Genomic DNA, 19256 nt, shown 5'->3' on the forward strand with positions numbered 1-19256 from the left:
GTTCAAGCAGGTTTGTTTTTACCTTAACAATCCACTTTTTTCTAAATGTCAAAGGAATTGGGAAAAAAATACATCAGAGATAACATTGCAAATAGCAATCTTTGATGGAAGATTTATTGACACATGGATTTTTGATTCTGCAAGGCTTTGCTTTCAAATTTCTCATGGGATCCAAAGCAAAAATGCAGAGTTTGGACAACTTTGAAAGCTTGTCTGCCAAATGTATACTAAAGTCAACTTTTATGGAAAATACAGCAGGACAATATAACTCATGGCTTTAAGAAGAGACTGCTAGTTGGACTGTCTCTTATCAACAGAAAAGCTTACCAGATTTTAGATCTATTCCATTTTAAATAGTTAAATATACAGGAAAGGCAATAGAGTGGAATACTGCAGATTTGCTAAAATCATTTTAGTTATTTGCTTTACCATGCACATCCCTCTATGACTTGCTTTAGCTTAGCATTCTTATTTCAGTAAGGATGATCTACCTTCACAGTGGCATGTGGGATGCAATTTAATAACATTACATAATGATCTTACATAAACTTCAAAATCTTGGTCAAGACTTCCCATTAACAAAGAGATGATTATACTCTTAAGAACTAGATCACTTGGGTTCAAATCTGCTTTTACTCAAGCTGAGGAGTAGCACAACATAAGTAAGTCTATCAGGACAGAGCTAAATGTCTTAACTGACTAGACCTTAATAGCCTGAGATGCTCCAGATATCTTAAACCTTAATTTCCACCAATCTCCTTTTTCTTTTATGTTTTATTGTTGAATCTGTAATTACTTTGGCCAATTATGCTGAATCCAGCACAGTATTAAGAAAGCACTGAAAAGCAGTAAGAAAAACAGCCCACTCTCCCCCACCTTCAAAATATGGCAAAAACATACAAACTCAGATAAACTGGGAAGTTTCTTACTTCCTGAGATCCTGTGGGATCTCATAATTCTGAACAGTGATGGGATGGCCTTATCATAAGCCTTTGAACAAAAGCATTCAAGGACCTTAGTCCAGATTTTCACGAGGAAGAAAGGTAGGACTCCCTTAATCCATCATGATTTTATGTGTATTTCCTTCTATACTCTCAAATATCTCGCAGGGCTAAAAGCTTCACACAAGTCTACATAGAACTACAAGAGCAGAGACCAAAGACAGGAAAATTGTCAGCAGTTCCTTCAGTTACCCTTGGATTGCCGCTACAGGGTAGGTGGCAGAAATATGGCAGTGAGCAGGCCAAGATGCTTGTGTGTAGGAACAGCAGGCTTTGACCACAACTCTTTATTCATATGCTTATACACTGCACAGCCATACTGTCAATGCCACTCTTCTAGAAATCTCAAGACTGGTTCAGGGAAGGAAGAATTCTTCAAAATAATCCCAAAAAACAAATGCAGGTTTAGCCACGCTTGAGGATTTTGATGCTTTAAGGCATTGCTTTTCAAGCTTCTCTCCGCAGTTCTTAATATAAATATGATTCTGAGTAAAGGGTGGGTTTTCTCTTTGCAGGACTCTGAGATGTGAGGTTCTAATAAAGTCCAAGTATCATGAAGTTAGGAGTCATAGCTGCTGGATTTCCCGATGAACTGTTTTCTAATCAGAAAATCTCTTGTAATCAGAACGATTACTAGGAAAAGCATCTACAATGACAATGATTTCATTTTAATATGTAATGATAATTATTTTTAAAGCTATCAGAACAAACTATGACATTTCATTAATCTTAAACTTTTCCACAAACACCATCTTGTGGAAAATCCAATTCAGAAGTAAGTTATCGTAAACTGTCAGATTTGTGCAGAACACACTCAGTTCCAGTCAGCTGCATTCTTTATAAACCACAGTGGAAGGACCTGTGAAACAGCTTCTGCATGTTTCCTAGGTAGCAAAAATCAGACCAGAAAACTCCCACCTTGAGGTCCCCCTTGCCCCACCAGACTCGTGGTATGCAGAAAGGTGCATATGGGAGCCAGAAGTCTGCCTGCATTTAATATTACTTGATCCTGAGCAAAGACTAAGCTTTTCAGTTGAAAGCACGTTCACAGCACACATACAAGTGTCCAGCTGTCTGTTACAGACTGCTTCTCAGTTGTATACTCTTCAGACTAAGAGATGGATAAAAGGAAAAAAATCTGAAGTACACCACGCTACCTTCAACAAACTGAACTGAGGGTGAAAAATACCACCAAAGAAAACTGGAAAGTAAGAAAGATTTTTTTCCAGCCATTGAAAGAGGCAAGCATCTGTTTTCATCATTTGTTTCATTTTTATTTTACCTTTTGAGATCTATAAGGAGAAGAAAAAAGAGAAAAAAAAAAAAAAAAAAAGGCCAGTTATCACTGTGACTTGTATGGTTACAGGTCAAAATTCAAAATTATGAGACCACAGTGTAAGCTGAAAAAGAGCTCGGAGATTTGTGACTACACATCCCTTCCCCCATCTGAATCTTTAAATTGGAGGGGGTTTAGCTGTAATAGAAAAAAAATCTTCAAGATGCTAGCCTTGCACATACTTGGATTATTTAAAAAACAAAACAAGATGTTTGTTTGGGTTTTTTTCAGACATGAAGTAAAGCTTGCAGAATGAAAACTTGAGTTTATAAATTCTCCTTGCAAATGTATTTTTTTCATTCTAAAACAGCTGAGTGCAAGTTAGAGTCTATGTTTGTTTGTTTGTTTCATTTAAAAACAATTTGGATTATACATGTCTCTTGCACCATCTTTTCACCTAAGGCAAATGTAACTCTGGCACTCAGGAAACTTAGCACCACAGGTACCTGGGCTTTTTGAAAGGAGTTTATAGTTTCAGTGGACGCTGCCAACTAGGCTGATTATAGCCTTATGGTAATTATTGGCATTTCCTCAGCAGGCTGCTTTCCTGTAGTCTGTTCAGCACAATCTCCATCATTTCTGGTTGATATTAATTTATTTTAACAAAAGTGAACACTTCTCCTAACTTTGATAGAACCATGGCTTTATCATGTACTCGTCTGAAAAGAAAAGGATAATATTCCTCAGGTAAAACTTCATTCTCTTGGATCCCTATATTTTGCCATTAAAAGGAAGACAGATTGTAGCATTACTGACTAGACTCTAGGTGATTTTGAGATTAGCATAGCTGTATTCTTCTTTATGATTGGATCATGATAATGCAGTTATTTTTCATTATTATTGCTTTGTACAATATAGCAAAATCATCATGATGCTGCTCTGTTCATAAACACAGCCCTGACTAGTTTTCACTGCCGTCAGGCTTAAATCTTCCAGCTGGCAGATAAACAAGGTGTCGGAAAATAATTTTGTCTGCACTTTCATAAAAGAAACTAAAGAGTCCCAGCTGTCTGTTGCATTGCCATACAATATAAGGGCACCACATCCGTCGCTGATGTACTTCTACCAGAGCCTGCCTCAGCGTGTAGGAGTGAACTTGTGAACAGAGCTGTGCAAACAATTGATTTGTCAATGACTGACTGTTGAATGACAGTACAGAAGACACTCTGATCAGAATGAACCGCAATCAAAAATGAAAAAGATACTTTTCTGTATCAAAATTAAAACCAGGGAAAATATATTTCTGTTTCTACAGTACGTTTTATGCCAGGTATTTATAATGAAATTCAAGGAATCAAAGAGCTTGGAGACAGGAAGAGGCAAAACCCCTTTGTCTTGAAGTGAAGGTATTTACCCAGCTGGTGAAACATCATGGGTTGGTGCACATCTTTGTCTCAGACTTTTCTAATTCTCCTTCTCAGTTCCGGAAAATGCAGTAACCATACTTTGTTGTTTTCAGGCTCTCCCTTCAATGCTGTATAAAATATTGTACTTTATATAAAATATTTAAGTGTCTATTACACAATGATTTACCATTAAGTTCAGAGTCTCTTGTTTCTGTCTTGTATCATGAGTATTCTCTTATTTTTAGCAAAGTGGAATAGCTTCAGCCAAACAGCTTGAAAGACATATACCCCACCGCAGTACAAAAGAAGGGTTTCAAATCCTAAATGATCTCACTAACCTCTTTGTTTTAAGGAGGGCTCTTCCTCCTCCAAACAGATCTGAAAAAAATATTTCCTAACTGAATCTGTTTGGTAAATTCAACTTGTGTTTGTCAACATTTTAGGTGAATGGTCATTTGACATCATTTACCAGTGGGATTTGAAAACCACATGTAAATCTTGATCTCTTGTGCATTTTGAGAGGGGTCAGGGATTTGTGGTTTTTTTTAAGAAAGCTTCAATTTAATCTGTATCTACTAAATCACTATTATTTAAATTATGTCAGTCCTGCCTGTAGCTTGCTTGTACTGGCAGCTGGAATCAAGCATCAGAACAGTCCTTCTTGGCTTTTTGACCTATGACCTAAAAATATTTCAGCTCTTGATCTGATGATAATTAAAATTCCTAGGAGAAGGATAGGGTGGAGAGTAATGCCAGTGAGATATACTCTTTCAAAGGCTAAATCAGTGAAAGAAACATGTCAGAACATCTGTAATCTAGAGTCTCTTAACTGAATGCTGATTGTCATCTGAAAATCAAATTTTGCCTTTAGAATATGTAAGTTCAGCTGACTTCATGTGGCCTTTGGGCTGGCATAGGGGAAGTTTTTTATGTTACAGTGGTGGCCAAAAGGCTCATGTCCCTACTGTGTAACATACATAGGTTCAGTCTAAAATGTAATTGTTGCCCTGCAGGACCTGTCATGTACAAACTTCAGCCAAGAATTAGGAATTGATCACAGGTCTTTTGAGTGGCAATCAATAGCCTACCCACTATTTCACATTGTTGTGGTTTGATTTCTACTCTTTATCTTCATGGATCCGCAAAAAAATACCATTAAAGTAAGGGGTTTAATCATCACATTGTCTTCAATGCCAGATGTAATTCCAAAATATTGTGATGATATATTGCATATGATGCATATAACTAAGAAAATGCCTGAGTGAATAGTAACTAGTGCTAGAAATGCATGGGCAGAATATTAATCTTAGCACCTGTCACACCTATTTTCTTGCCATAGTGGTAACAGTAATTCAATAATTCACCAGTTTTAGGCAACTGATACATCAGAATCTGACCGTGGGAAGCAATTTGTGTACTAGACTTACAGAGAATGAAAGATCAGGTCCAAGCTCCAAATGATTTTCAGTTTTTTAACGGCAGTAGAAGGTAAGTACAGCAGTAGGGATGCTAAACAACTTTTAAAAACAGGCTAAAACAACCATCTAGAAACACCTGGAGGAAGAGTCGGTGAGAGTTTTGCTCTTAAATTAGTCCAACTCTTGATGATTTTTTCCCATTAGCTTGGCTTTTCTGCCTTACTGTGCACCAGTGGCCTGCAGTAATGATGTAGGAAAGTAATTATTCAACAAAACAACTATTTAATTGCTGAACATGAATATTAACAGCTGAATAATAGTAGCTATAATAAATAAAGATTGGTCCTATGAATCCCAGTGGTTCTTCCAAAACACACATCAGATAGGAACATGGACCAGTTTATCCTTCTATGTGGTAATTTTTCCAGTTTGCATAATTCTTCAAATAGTCCCTTGTCATTAACATTCTTACTTATAAATTTTATGAAGTTGCAGAATAGGAATACGCTTGCTCCAAACAGAAATTACTCATCATAATACTGTTGTAGTAGTTAAAGAAGCTATTGTTTTTGTAGAAATCAGGAACCCAAGACATATTTGAAAGATACACTGAGATCAGGTCACTTGGGCTTACTGAAATACTTTTTTACCATGCTCTCTAGAGCAATAAAATCAGCATAAAAATGGGCAGAGCAAACCTTAAGAAAACAAACCAGTGCTTGTGCTTTCCACTTAAGTTCTGCCTTTAGACACCCCAGACTCTCTCTTTTTAAGGCATTAGTAGTTTTGTTGTCCTTTTATGATGGCTAATTTACATCTCTAAATTTTAAAGGTGTCTGCTGGATGTACTACAGCTAATAAATAATAATGGCACCATATATGTTAATTTACATTAGATATCTCTCTAGAACACCTCCCTTTTCTTTAATTATTTCTTTAAGTATTTTTTTATAAGACTTATCAGCAATTTTCTCTTCTTAAACCTTTAACAAGTAAGATCATTTTGTTTATCTTTATCCTGTTAATTTTATTCTGTTTAGTTTTACGTTATACAGCTTAATTCTTCTGACATAATCAGCTAGCATCCATGATGGAATAATGTATCAAGGACACCAACTCAAGGTACGCAGGATGCCTTTGCTCTCAAGGACTGCTTGAATTCCAAAGAGAAATGTGAACAGATAGTGTATTTTCAACCAAAGATAGCAATGCAGCACACAGCAATGCAGTGCTGTCATTTTGAGCTGAAAGGTAGCAATCTGTTATTGTGATCTGAGTTATTTAAAGGTTGCTTTCAGATTAAATTTGCAGTCACAGATGTGTAAATATTTAATTTTTGTTTATAAGCAAGCATGAACAAGTTCCTTGAGTGAAAACAGAACATGACTACATTGAATGTACTTCTGTATGAAAATGATAGTTTCTTTCAGAGGAAAAAAATGCATCAAAAGTAATGTGTGCAATGGAACTCCAGCTTTGAGAGATGTAGATATATAAAAGCTGAAACCTAGTGCTAGTGTTTGGCACAGGAAACATGATGCAGAATTTAGGCCAAGAAGTATTTTAAATTTAGCACAGCTTTAAATACAATACCCAAAGTTGAGAAATTGTTCCAACCAAGTGTAACACTTCTTTCTTTAGAGTCTCACCTGTTTTGCAACGGTGACTCACTTCAGCCATTGAAGTCCAGCTATGAATGGTGAAATGAAGGAATTAGGGCCAAGTGTGTACCTCATATTGGCAGTCTGGTACAAATACCAGAAAACCGTACACTGCATTCTGAGCCCACTATCTGAACTTTTTACTAAGATGTAGTCTTGTGGAAAATCAAAATGCATAGGGCCTATACATTACTCCTTGGATCAAAAAGTGCAATGAAGTCAACATGACTTTCTTGTGTGTTTTTCTAATTGTCTTTCTTACCATTCATAACTTGTATTCTACCTGCATCAGCCCACATAGGTTTTCCTAAGTTTAGCAGAGATTTTGCATAAGCAAAACAAGAGCATTTGATCCCAGACATCAAATTAAATTAGCTGTGTTGATTAACTGCTCTCAGATGAATCACATTCTACTTCCAGTAAGTCTGCGTCCAAGCCTGCTGCCCAACAAGTAAATTACCTTAGTTCAGCTTAGATACTGCTCATGTGATGGAGGAAAGAAAACAACTAGCTTCATTCTTTATTGGACTAAATTGGGTGAACACTGTTACATTCCCAACCTACACAAGCTGTTCCCTCCTTCCATGGTGTTAATCTTCCATGGAACCAAAGGACAGTCACTGCACCCAGCAGAGAAGATAAATTCTATCTACCTGCAGACTGCAAGGGAAGGGGGGGAGGGAAGGAGGGAGAGGGAGAAGCTTTGTGCCTTCCCTCCTTCTCCCTCACCCCAACTTTGCGCTTCAACCAGATGCAAGGTGACCCTAAGCAGTTACATGTGTGGACTTAAAGATTACAAGACAGAAAGTGGATGGACTCTTTTTATTCTCCTTCTATATATGGAACTCCCATTGGCTTTTCTGGGCGCTCCCTCTATAGACTGACAAGTAACAGGTCAGAGGAGATGGAAAGGCTTTTTACCTGCCAACCCCAGAGTTCAGGATGTGTTGTTTCTCCTGCAGCAGTTGATGACACCCTAACACCTTAGCAGCACTGGAGCTGCATTCCTACGCTGTAACAGGGGAAGCAGAACCAAGGGCCTGAACTAAGGTCTTGGCAGGTAAGTGAAGGAGAAACCAGTATCAAACAGCTTCGTTTGAAAGTGTACGTCTTTGTAATGTTTAAGTCTTAATATGTGCTCTGCTTTACCTGGGAGCTTAAACTTCCACTTTTCAGAAGAGTATTTGAGATCACCTATTAACTTTACCAAAGACCTGAAACTGTTGATGAAACTCATAAATGTAGAAAGACTAGAAAGGAAGGTTATTGGTGCTAAAAATGGCTCAAAGCTGGGATTTCTTCTTAGAGCTGAGCAAAAGTTTTTCAGATTAGTGGGGGAGAGAGAAGCCTTATGCTACTAACATATTCTTGTGTATTGCCACCTAGGATGACTGACAGTGTCACAGAATGCTGAATACTCAATATTCAAAATATGAGCTTTGTTGAGATTGGGGATTTTTTGCTTAGTTGCTTGTTTTCTCTCAAATCAGATGAGTAGGAAACACCTGGTGAAGGGGACTCTCCATCTCCTTACTACATTCCAGTTCTTAAGCTTAATTATTTGAACTAAGTTCCCTAAATGAATACTTATGTTATTCAAAACGTGCTTCATTTCAGTAGTTATCAGAAATTGTGTTTTCAGTGGCAATACCATATTCCAGAACATTCACAGAGAGCACATACAGAGGAAATCTCTATCTCTAAAAGAAATCCAATTAAAAGGATATAGAAAAATGTGTGATGCTAGTTACCAGCTCAAAACAGAAGGGAAAAATAATTTTAAAAAGTCCTTACATAAAGGAAGTCTTTGTTTTCCTTGCTTCTGGTAATATGATGGTAATGGATGCTTTTCTATTGAGAGACCAAGCAATTTAACTTTTTTGAATGAAAAACAGATTTGAGTCAGAGCTGCAAATCATAATGAGCTGCCACACGCTAAGTCCTGTACCTGAGCCATCTACTGCCACTATATCCTGGAGAGAAAAAACAGTGTTCATAAAGGAAGAACAATCATCCAGAACTAATGAGGCACCAAAGCCTCATCAATGTTCAATTCAGATATTCTTACCCCCCCCCTTATTGTTACTAATATTGTCAGTTTACTGATATCACTCCAAAAGTGACTTCTAAGTTTGTGTACATCTTTCAGTGGTTAACTGTGAGCTTGTAAAAAAATACATATGTTAATATCAACTGTTAATTAACATTCATCAGAATTAAGGGAAAAGTCATCATAAAAAATTTCTCTCCAAACTGTAGGCGTAAATTTTTGGGGCAAGAGTGAAAAATTACACTTTACATAGGTTTATATATTTTAAAAGTTTGCATTACTATAGTCCTTGTTTTAATTTAACTTTCTCTAGACAAAATAAAGTGTTGTACTACATTGCAGCCTCACTGTTAGGAATGAAGATAGAGGAGACAATGCAGGAAGGCCAACACATACGACCAAAATGGAGAGTATCCAAGTCATAGAAGAATGGTAAGTTGGTCAAACTGTTGTCCAGTAAATGTTTTTAATTTGCCTATAATGAATACCAAGATCTGCCATAGGTTTTATGCTTTGGGAATGTCCTTCTAATTACCTTTCCTCCAAAAATTTCTATGCAAAAGGAAACAAAATCTGTCCTGAAAATGAAACATCGACAGAGACATTCATAAGTCAGCTTTACTTGTGGTTTCTTGTTTGTGGGTGAAGAATGGTAGGGAGGAGGAGGAGATGCATGCATAGTTCTATAGTTCTGTGGTCTCTAAAAGAAGCTTCTGCTACCTGAGGGATCATTTTCCTCTCTTTACCCAGACAAGAATTAAAACTAATGAGCAAAATTGTAATCCACGGTCAGATTTTTAATATGGCTACCTTTCATGAAACCACTTGGACTATAGTTTCACCTGAATTAACTAAGGAAACACCTTGAAAAAAAAGGCTAACACACACTGAAAGTCTGAGCTTCTGTTTCCGTCTAAAACTCAGGCCCTTATATATTATGTTGAGGAAAACAGTAACCTATCAGTGGCCTTGCATTCTCTAGTCCCATAAATGAAAATTGAAACTTAACTGTAGAGGATATGATAGATGGTAAAAGCAACCCAAACAATTCATTTTCCTCATTGCTACTCATGGTCTTTTATGCAAAGACAATGTTGGAAATCTCCACCAAATACTGCAGTGAAGAGAGCTTCTCAATAGACAGTGAGGGAGCACAGGTTGCTTGTTAGCTCTGTCCACCTCAGCAGATTCTTTTCACCCTCCTCAGAGGTAGGACTTTTTGCTTTGAAATCTGTATGTTTATACTTTTTGGTCCAGATTACAGTTATTTTTCTGGATAGCTTAAATCTTAAACACTTTCTCATTTATTAGATCACAGATAGCTTCCCATCATCCAGCCTGCCTGGCATGCAGAGTAGGAGTTGATAAATGGACTTGAAGAGAAATCATATGGACAAATGTTACTAATGCCACATGATTACATAGCAGGTATTAACAACAGCTAGTAAAGCTCTTGTGTTGGATCCTGTCAGAAAGAGGAGAGTGAGCGCTCAGAATTAAGTTTGAAACCATATTCAATTGTTGTTAAGTAGCTTGGAGTATTACTTTCTCAAGCTATTCATTCATACATTAATGGATTAGTGATGCAAATCAGATCACTTATCCACTGTGTCCATTGTTACAAGCCAGGAAGAGTTTCCTTCAGAAAAGAGAATAAGGACTTTTTCCCATTTCTTCTCTGTCCAGTTTTGCCAGCAACATCCATCACATCTCGTGCCAACAGATCATCATTCAGGTCAATAGCACGAAACAGGGGGAAGCTTAGCAACACTTAGGTACAAGCACAGAGAAATATGCTAATTTAAAAGCTCTCTGAATTACTATTTTGTTGGGCCTCATTAGTATGCTCCTGGCTGCCAAGAGGCTTTTGTTTTTCTTGTCCTTCCTGAACCAAATCGTGTGCAGGCAGTGATTGGCCAAACACCATCAGAACCAGGAAGGGACATCAGGTGTCATCTAAGCCCCTCATAAAAGAGAGTCTATTGCCAGCTCCCTGAAATCATATCTCCTTTATCTGCAGAGGCAGGAAGTCAGTGCTGTTGTGAAATTTTGTCATCGAGTCTGATGCCTAACAACGGTAGTAGAAAACTTGTAGAAAGCCAAGTGCATGTCTCATAACATTAAACACAATTATTGGGCTATTGAGATAATGAATGAACAAGTGAAGAGTGAAAAAAATATCCCTGGCATGGCTGAAGCCTTGTTGCTTCCAGTTTTCAGTCAGGACTAAAGTGCATTTGAAATGAGAAATTTTAGACAAATGTCTGAAAACACTATTACAAAAATAGAAGCATATTTGTAATAATACTTTGCTTTTGCAGCCAAAACCCTACTGCAGATGAAATTTTGTCTTGGGCTCAGAATTTTGACAAGATGATGAAAACACCAGCTGGGAGGAACCTTTTCAGAGAGTTTCTTCGAACAGAGTATAGTGAGGAGAACCTGCTTTTCTGGCTTGCATGTGAAGATCTAAAGAAGGAACAGAATAAGAAAGTTATTGAAGAAAAAGCAAGACTTATATATGAAGATTACATTTCTATACTATCACCAAAAGAGGTAAAGCTGTAAATGTTACATTTGCATTTTCTGCTATACCAGAGCAGAAATGTTATACCCTGGATTGCCGGATGGGGGCATGAAAGCCTGCCTGATCTGTCAGATGAAAGGCTTAGTAAGGACACTAAATCAGGAAAGGAAAGAACAGAAAAAGTAGACACAGGTGCTAAGCAAGCCACCTAGCATCACTAGCTACAACACCTCAACGCTCTTTATAAAAAGAGATTAAAAGAGAAGCTCCAGAAACAGAAGTATGAGAAATGAATATGCTTCTTTAGTAATGCCACATACCTGCCAGAGAGAGGCAGTAGGTAATGCAAAAGGACTTCTGCAGAAAAGGCACCAAAATTAAAGTATTTAAATCCGAATCATTATAGATTTATCTGCTGCAACAGCTGGCTGGGATAAAAAAAATCCAAATTTACACTGGCTACTCCTATGCGAGATGAACTAGTCTAGGAACAGAGATCAGATGAAAGCTACTATAATATCTAGAAACTGTATAAAATTTTCTTGCATCAATTCCTTAACTCGGCTAGCAGTATGCCTGCCATAACAGCCCTGCCAGCACAAGGGCAAGGATGCATCAAGGTGAGAAGATTGTTGCTGGCAGCTGAAGCAGTACCGCTCCCCAGCCCTAAGGGAGGCAAACACCTAGGAGGTCTCCTGCACCCTAGTTGCTGCGTGGAGGCATAGCCATGAGCACTTGGATAGAGAATGTGTGTTAAGCAGGTGTAGTGAGTGTTCTGAAGAGATAGCTTACTTGAGTAATAGCTACAGTTTGCTAGCATGGACAGGCAACAGTTCACTCACAGTTAGGCTGCATCATAGTTGTGCCTTGTGACTGATAACCAAGTAACAGTGAATCGTGGAGGAGAAAGAGCTTGCCTGCTGTGGCAGTAACATACTCCAGTGTGCCAACAAACCAAAAATGCCAGATTCTATAGTTGGCACTAATGAAAATGTAATGTTTATTTACATTGTAATATTTAAAAAGTAATATTTGTAATAAAAATGTATGTTTATTCCTCACTACCATGTCGTGCCATACCACTGTATTTCAAAGACTTCGTTGCACCACATATACAAACACACAAGCTTACACAACTATATGTGTTCTTAGTTCTCATGTCTGTTAGCATCCTTCACATATTGAGCTGTCTCTGTGTGTGGAGTTTTCCAAGCTTGAACTCAATCCTTTAGACAATATGAATATCTGTTTATATGGTTGCAGAGTTGTAGTGTCAGACTGCAACCTGGTATAAATCACAGTAGTTTAACTGATCTATACTTGGTATTACTCTGTTCAGTGTTTTAGCCTTTTACTTCTTAGCTGAATAAGTCCTTGCTGGTCCCAGTGGGCTTCCCTCCTACTGCCATTACATTGAATCCAGAAGGCATTAATTTTACTGGTTTTAGAGCATTTGTTGGGCAAGCTGTACATTCACTCAAGCTTCTAAATGATATTCTAAAATCATCCTTATATTCATCCCAACCATAATATGCCCTTTTCTGCCTAGGCATAGGAGTTAATTACAAATGGAAAGAAAATGAGAAACTAAAACTGCAACTAACAACCTCAATAGGGACGTGCAATATTCTGAAAATCAGCAGCTGTTAAAGGGTCTTGAAAAGCATAACAAATTGGAAGTAGTTAATATTAATGGAGACATTAACACAATAAAAATGACAAAAAAACTCTAGGTAATTTGCAAGTAACCTGTGTAGTGTCTGAAAAAAAATTGGGAAACAATCTGTAGGGCAGACAGATGAGAAAGCTAAATAGAAAGCTTCTAAAGATTTAACCACAAATGGTCAGAAAAAAAACCCAAAACCAAACATTTCAGCTCTCTGAATGACAGTAATTCAACATTCAAGAGAAATAATTTTAAATAAATCTTTTTTTTTAAGGTAAAGTAAAATATTGGGGGAAATCCAGGTTACTGTAGAGCTTTATGTAGTTGCATTGTAATTATTACTATTACTATTATTTATATATTATATAATATTATATATTATTATTATTATTATTATAGCTGCCCTTCAAAGATCGAGTCAAACCTGAAATAGAGTTGATGGTTCATTCTGTAATTCTGTGGTTGCTCTGAAAAAAGTACAGAGCATTACTTGAATAAACTGACATACTCAGCATGTTCTGTGGAGCCCCATGAAGTAAAGATATGCATAACAGCCTTTTCTATATTACTGTTTAATATTATTATGTTCTCATCTTCTTCAGGTTAGTCTCGATTCCCGGGTGAGAGAAGTGATCAACAGAAACTTGTTGGATCCCAGTCCTCATATGTATGAAGATGCCCAACTCCAGATATACACCCTAATGCACAGAGACTCTTTTCCAAGGTTTTTGAACTCTCAGATATATAAGTCTCTCGTCGAGAGTATCACAGGTTCTACTTCTGAAACTTAGTTTTAATTTTCAAAGAAAATAATTTGATTTTTGGGGAGGGAGGTGGGTGGGTTGGAAGAAAAGTAGTTTAATAACATCTGGAGCTGGGTTCCTGGAGAACTACAGTTTAGCACTACTCAGGCTACTGTGAAGAAAACAAATACATATTATGGTCTCTGTCTACATTTTTACCAAGGTCCTCCTTGCTCAAGATGACGTGGGAGGGGAACAATGGATTTGCCAAAATAAATTTTTTTCACACTCCTTTCACCCTACTACAGTCAAGATTGCAATGATGTATTTGTAGTTTTATGAACAGTCTCCTTGTGTATCCTCACACTGCATGTGCAAGGTAAAACTGCTTCACTTACCACTTAGTTGTTGCAATATTTAATCCAACAACATAAATTATATCTGTATTTAAGAACTTTTTTTGTGCAATACAGTCTTATGGTACATAGAAATAATTGCAGCACACCAGAGAGAGGCTTGCATTTTTTAACATCACTAACTGAAAAAAAGCCAATTTTTAAGGTGTAGCATTACTCAACATGCTCTACTGAGTACAATACACTGACTTTTTGAAGCCAATATTTCTGTACAGAAAAAAAAAAAAAAGCTATTTATCACTGTTTATTTAAAATAAATCAAGCGGAGGATTCCTCTGGTTGTTCACTGCCAAAACTGTGGCATTTTCATTACAGAGTTTGCAATGTCAAAAAAAAAAAATAAAAAAACCACAAGAAAGAAGGGAGAAAAAAAAGCACAAACCTCTTAAAGGGATCCATATCTGGGTGACACAATCTATGCGCTGATATTGTTTAATTGTTAAAAGAACAAAGATTTTCAATGTACATTTCAGATGTCAGATACTGTAATTGACTTATTAAAGACTGGCTATCCAGTTCTAACACTGTTGTATAATGTTATGTACTTCAGAGAAAAAAAAAAAAAAAAACAAAAACAAAAAAACAAAAGCTTGATAATTTAGTTTTTTGAATAAAGAAATTTAATAAAAGATTGCCTACATGTAGCATTTTAGAGCATTTTAGAACATTTTGATGAATTGCATCTTGTCTTGTAAGATTTTTTTTCTGAAAGTTAAATCTAGTAAGAAATGTTTTTAAACAAAGTAATGTTTTTTGAGGTGGTGGGTTAAAGAAGTCATATGTTGGCTTCTGGCCTCATTGATTTTGAGTAACTCCTTGAAAACAAGGGGTTTGGAGAGTAATATTAAACCAAACTTCAAGGGCTTCTAAACCTACAGTCCTTACCCAAGCAAAATGCCTACGGAAATGAAATGGGTGTCTTTCCTGGGTAAAGAATCTTGTACTGAGCCCTTAATCAGAGATAAGGCAGCGTGGTACGCCCATCACTTGGCTGCCATGGTGTTTTTAATAGGTGTTTGCTTGGCCTTTTTATCAAAAAATGTCCAACTTTAGGATGCATTTTGATGTTTAAAGAGACAGTGAGACAGAACTTATAAAAACCCATCTTCATACCAACCATGTACATCCAAAAGGAGCATTAGCATCCCTCACAAACTGCTAAAGATATACCAAGAAATTACTTTGAATACTTGTTAAATATATATATGTATGTATAAATATATATATATATTTAATACTGACAGCTCTGGTCTTTTACTAAGACTTAAGAGACAAGGTTCTTCTCACACAGGACTAAACATGGCATAAGCCTGTTGCTTTCAATGGGACTGGAAGGTCTGGAATTTGTGTCCTGGTGTGGAATCTAGCCCCAACACACTTGGCTCCAGCCATCCAGTTACTCCTTGTAGGCAGCCTCAGGTGCGAGCTCTCACTGGAGCCGCTGCTGCCGAGGCATGTCTGCTGCTACACAGTAACTGGTAGGATATAGGTCTTAGTTTATTTTCTGGGGCTTAATTTTTTTCCTTTGTTTTACTACCTCTCATTTTTTTAATTTATTGAACATGCTTCAAATAGCAAGTCTGGGGAATTTTTTTAATCATTCTTTTTACTTGAAACGTGTGTGCTTTTTTGGATATATACACAAACAATTTAACAAACTGTTTCTTAAACTCATTTGGTTTTGTAATTTATATAGAATTCAGGAGATGATTAAAAGGGCTATTCTCTATTCCCTATGCAAATATTTTAACTGTTGTAGTGTTTGACAAAATGGGATCTAAAAAAAAATTCTGCAAAGTGGAAAACAAATCTGTTTACAGTAGCGTTGCTGACTATCCTACCATATTCAGCACTTTTAAATATTGTTATTTATGAAAATGTAGTTTAAAATGCAAGACAAAATATTTATAAATGTTTCTTTTAATAAATACCTGTTTTGTCTGAAAGTGTTATTGTGTTATGACAACTTTATTCATGTTGGTTAGCTACTTACCATTATGAATAAAATATTCAATTATTATACTGACAGAATAATAGCTATGATGTTTACAAATCTTGAGGGGGGAAAATTCAGTGAAAAATTACTGCCTCCTTCTACTGTGAAATACTGTTAGAAAAAAAATAATTCTGTTTTTTTTCCTTAATTGGAATTTAACTATGGTCCTACATATGTCTAGTATCATTTGATTACATTTATATTTACTGTGGTACTAAACATATACAGCATCATATATGTATATATTTACATAGCGTAATTTCAAGTTTGTTGGTGTTTGAGGCGCAATACATTTAGTCCACACATCTAAACAATGTGCAAGAAACAAAACTGCATGCATAAGTCTTTAAATTGTAGATTTGAATATTCTTAATGTTACTATTTGATGGTGACCTGCTAGTCATAAGCTATCTTTATAAGATATTTCATACAGGTAGAAGCTCTTGTCAACATAGACAAGTCATCCTTTCAAGGACAATTTTAAAGCTAAATGTGCAGGCCCTAAAATATTACCTTGATTTCTAGCATAAGGTTCCAAAATCTGTATTTGGAAACTGTAACATCATTTTGAAAAATATTACACCAGTCTTCAGTGTAATACTGCAATGAAATCACGTTCAAAATTTCTTGTCTTAAAACCTCTATTTGGAGGGATTTAAAAATTGAGTATAGCATATGGAATTTCTTTCTTGGAGCAAATGCTTATATTAAAGTGATTGCTATATATTTCGTCTATTACTTGGGGTTTCCCAAATTTTTTATTAAAAAATGGATATGGTCCAAATGGACAACAAATCATGCCATAACATGATCTCATTGCCTATCATACAGTTCTTTGAACACAAATTGTAAAACATTTGACCTATTTAACTGATTTATTGTGCATGCAGTGTACAATACACTTTGAAAAACTGCCTAAATACACTTATTCTATAGCCTGGAATAAAATAAGTATGTATTTAACTTGTATTTCACTTTTTCATGAGAATGTATAAATTAAGTGACTTATGTTTTTTTTCCTTTTTGCCTAGTGATTAATCTTTTCTGTCAAGTAGAGACTAATGGTGAACAGCCACAAATAAGCAGAGTGCTTGTGTACACTCCTGTGACCTTTCAGTTTTAAAGAAATTGAATATATATTGTATTATGCATGTGTTCAACTTAGCTGTTTATATAGTCAACTTTCAAATAACTGAGCTGAAAGTAGTTTGGGATACCCAGGATAAAACAAAACCATTGACAACATCAAAAGTATTTAAATTAGATGGAAGCCATATACGGTATGAAGGAGATGGAAGGTATGGAGAAAAGACAAATCAGTGACATAGGTGGCTGGGATGCATGTTAATCAGCTGAGTCCTGGGGCAGCACAGTGTGGTGGAAGTGTGGCCATAGCGTTTCCAGGTTTACAGACTGCCCGCTCCTCACTTGAGTCCACATAATCCATTTGCAGGATAACACAGAATGAACACAAACCAGCCTTAAGCTAGTAATACCTTTGTTTGAAATTAAAAGTATGCTAAAGTGTCTGCTAACCTGTGGTCTAAACCAAATAGAGAAGACCTACCTTCTACCTTAAACAGCCTGGTTTTAAGCTGTCACTTGATGCCAAACTTGCTTCCTTAGGCAGCAAATTCAGTCACAAGGAGCATCTGCCTGTGGAACCAGTATCTAAAAAAGGTGGGAGGCTTTTTTGGTGAGAACAGCTGGACTGACCATGCATGAGCCCGGTCAGGAATGGGCAGCTTCTGTATGAAGTGCTTGCAAAAGACATTTAACCTAAGTATTCTGCAACACCAAGTCAAATGCAATCAAAGATGATACAAAAAGTCTCTTAACTTCAGTGCCTCTTCTTCACCACAAAGAGTAAAGCTCACATCTACCATGTCTATGAGCCTGGTGCTGGCAGTGTTAACTTAACCCAGCCAACAACAGCCTGAGTTCTTATCAAATCTAACAAAGAAAAAACATTCGGGTTGCGCATAGACAGCTGCAATGTCTGCTCCAAGCTGATTTGAGCCCAATTACCAACTACAAAATAGGGTTTTTCTCAGCCCATAATGCTGTTGTTTTGAGAGACACAAGAACAGCACTGTAGCACATGCTAGGACAGGGCCGCAGTGACAAAGGTCCAGTCCTGTTCACTTATAGCCTGAGTACCTTTGGAGTACCCATTCCTGAGGACTTCTGCCAGCACCTGAAGTGACGTTTGTGGGATGAAAGACCAAAGCAATAATGGTGCCAAAATCAGGTGGAAAAAAATGGACATAAACATTCCCTGCATATTAGTTTAATGTTATACCAAAAGACAGATTTAGCCTCTTCCTTTATCCATAAACTCACTCTATGGAAATTCATCCTTCTGATTTAAAATAGGCATATAACTCAGGTGATTCAAAAGCTGACCATCATTCATTGACCCAGGTCACTTTTTTTTCTTCTCAAAAGCTTTACACTAAGTCCCCTTCACTCTGAATTTCCTGAGTTCTGCATACTTCTCTCCCAAGCAAGGTTGACACAGCTCTTAAGACTCACAATTTCTTTCATTGTTAGAGCACCAAAATACTTGGTCTATTAAATGCATAAATTTGATCATTTTCCCTTTATGCTTCTGAAAAATGCTTCAGAGAGCTTCATGGGCAGGCATCAGTGCGTGTAAGGAAAGCTTTCAGTGGGTGAGATTTCATAAGCAAAGGCCTGGACTGTTAATCAGTGCCAGACTACCTGCACAGACTGCATTCTTCACAAAGTTCTTAGAGTGTAAATTTTACTTGCAAATTATTGTTACAGTGCTTTTGCCAATAAACCTTATTCTATGTGGTGCAATTACAGTCATAGGAAAACATTTTTATCCAACCATTCATTTTAATGTTTAATATTGCAAATAACAAATTCTCATGTTGCCTTTGAACTTCCACGATGGAACAGAACTTGCAAATTTTCATTTGTGACTACCAAAACTACTTAGGTTGCAAGTATTGCTCTTGCTTTTCATATCACACACATGAAAATAACAATTTACTAATGTATCATTTGGAAGTTCCATTGATATAATTAGTTGTAAAGTATGACTAGTGACTTCCGTTTAGACACGAA

The 19256-nt window shown here is 36.6% G+C and overlaps 1 protein-coding gene across 4 annotated transcripts in view; it reads left to right on the forward strand.

Annotated features, from left to right (window-relative positions):
• Positions 1–19196, forward strand: part of RGS17 (regulator of G protein signaling 17) — a 72817-nt gene extending 53621 nt beyond the window's left edge. For 3 of the 4 annotated variants that reach the window (XM_054063515.1, XM_054063513.1, XM_054063511.1), the window contains exons 3-5: positions 9155–9244; positions 11134–11368; positions 13608–19196. In XM_054063515.1, coding sequence (XP_053919490.1) covers positions 9155–9244; positions 11134–11368; positions 13608–13796 — 514 coding nt within the window. In that variant the 3' untranslated portion in view covers positions 13797–19196. The remainder of the gene's footprint in view (positions 1–9154; positions 9245–11133; positions 11369–13607) is intronic. The other variant, XM_054063512.1, reaches the window with a different exon arrangement.
• The last annotated feature ends 60 nt before the right edge of the window (positions 19197–19256 follow it).

This window comes from Cuculus canorus, chromosome 3, assembly GCF_017976375.1.
Source record: "Cuculus canorus isolate bCucCan1 chromosome 3, bCucCan1.pri, whole genome shotgun sequence".
In the NCBI taxonomy this organism is placed as follows: Eukaryota; Metazoa; Chordata; class Aves; order Cuculiformes; family Cuculidae; genus Cuculus; species Cuculus canorus.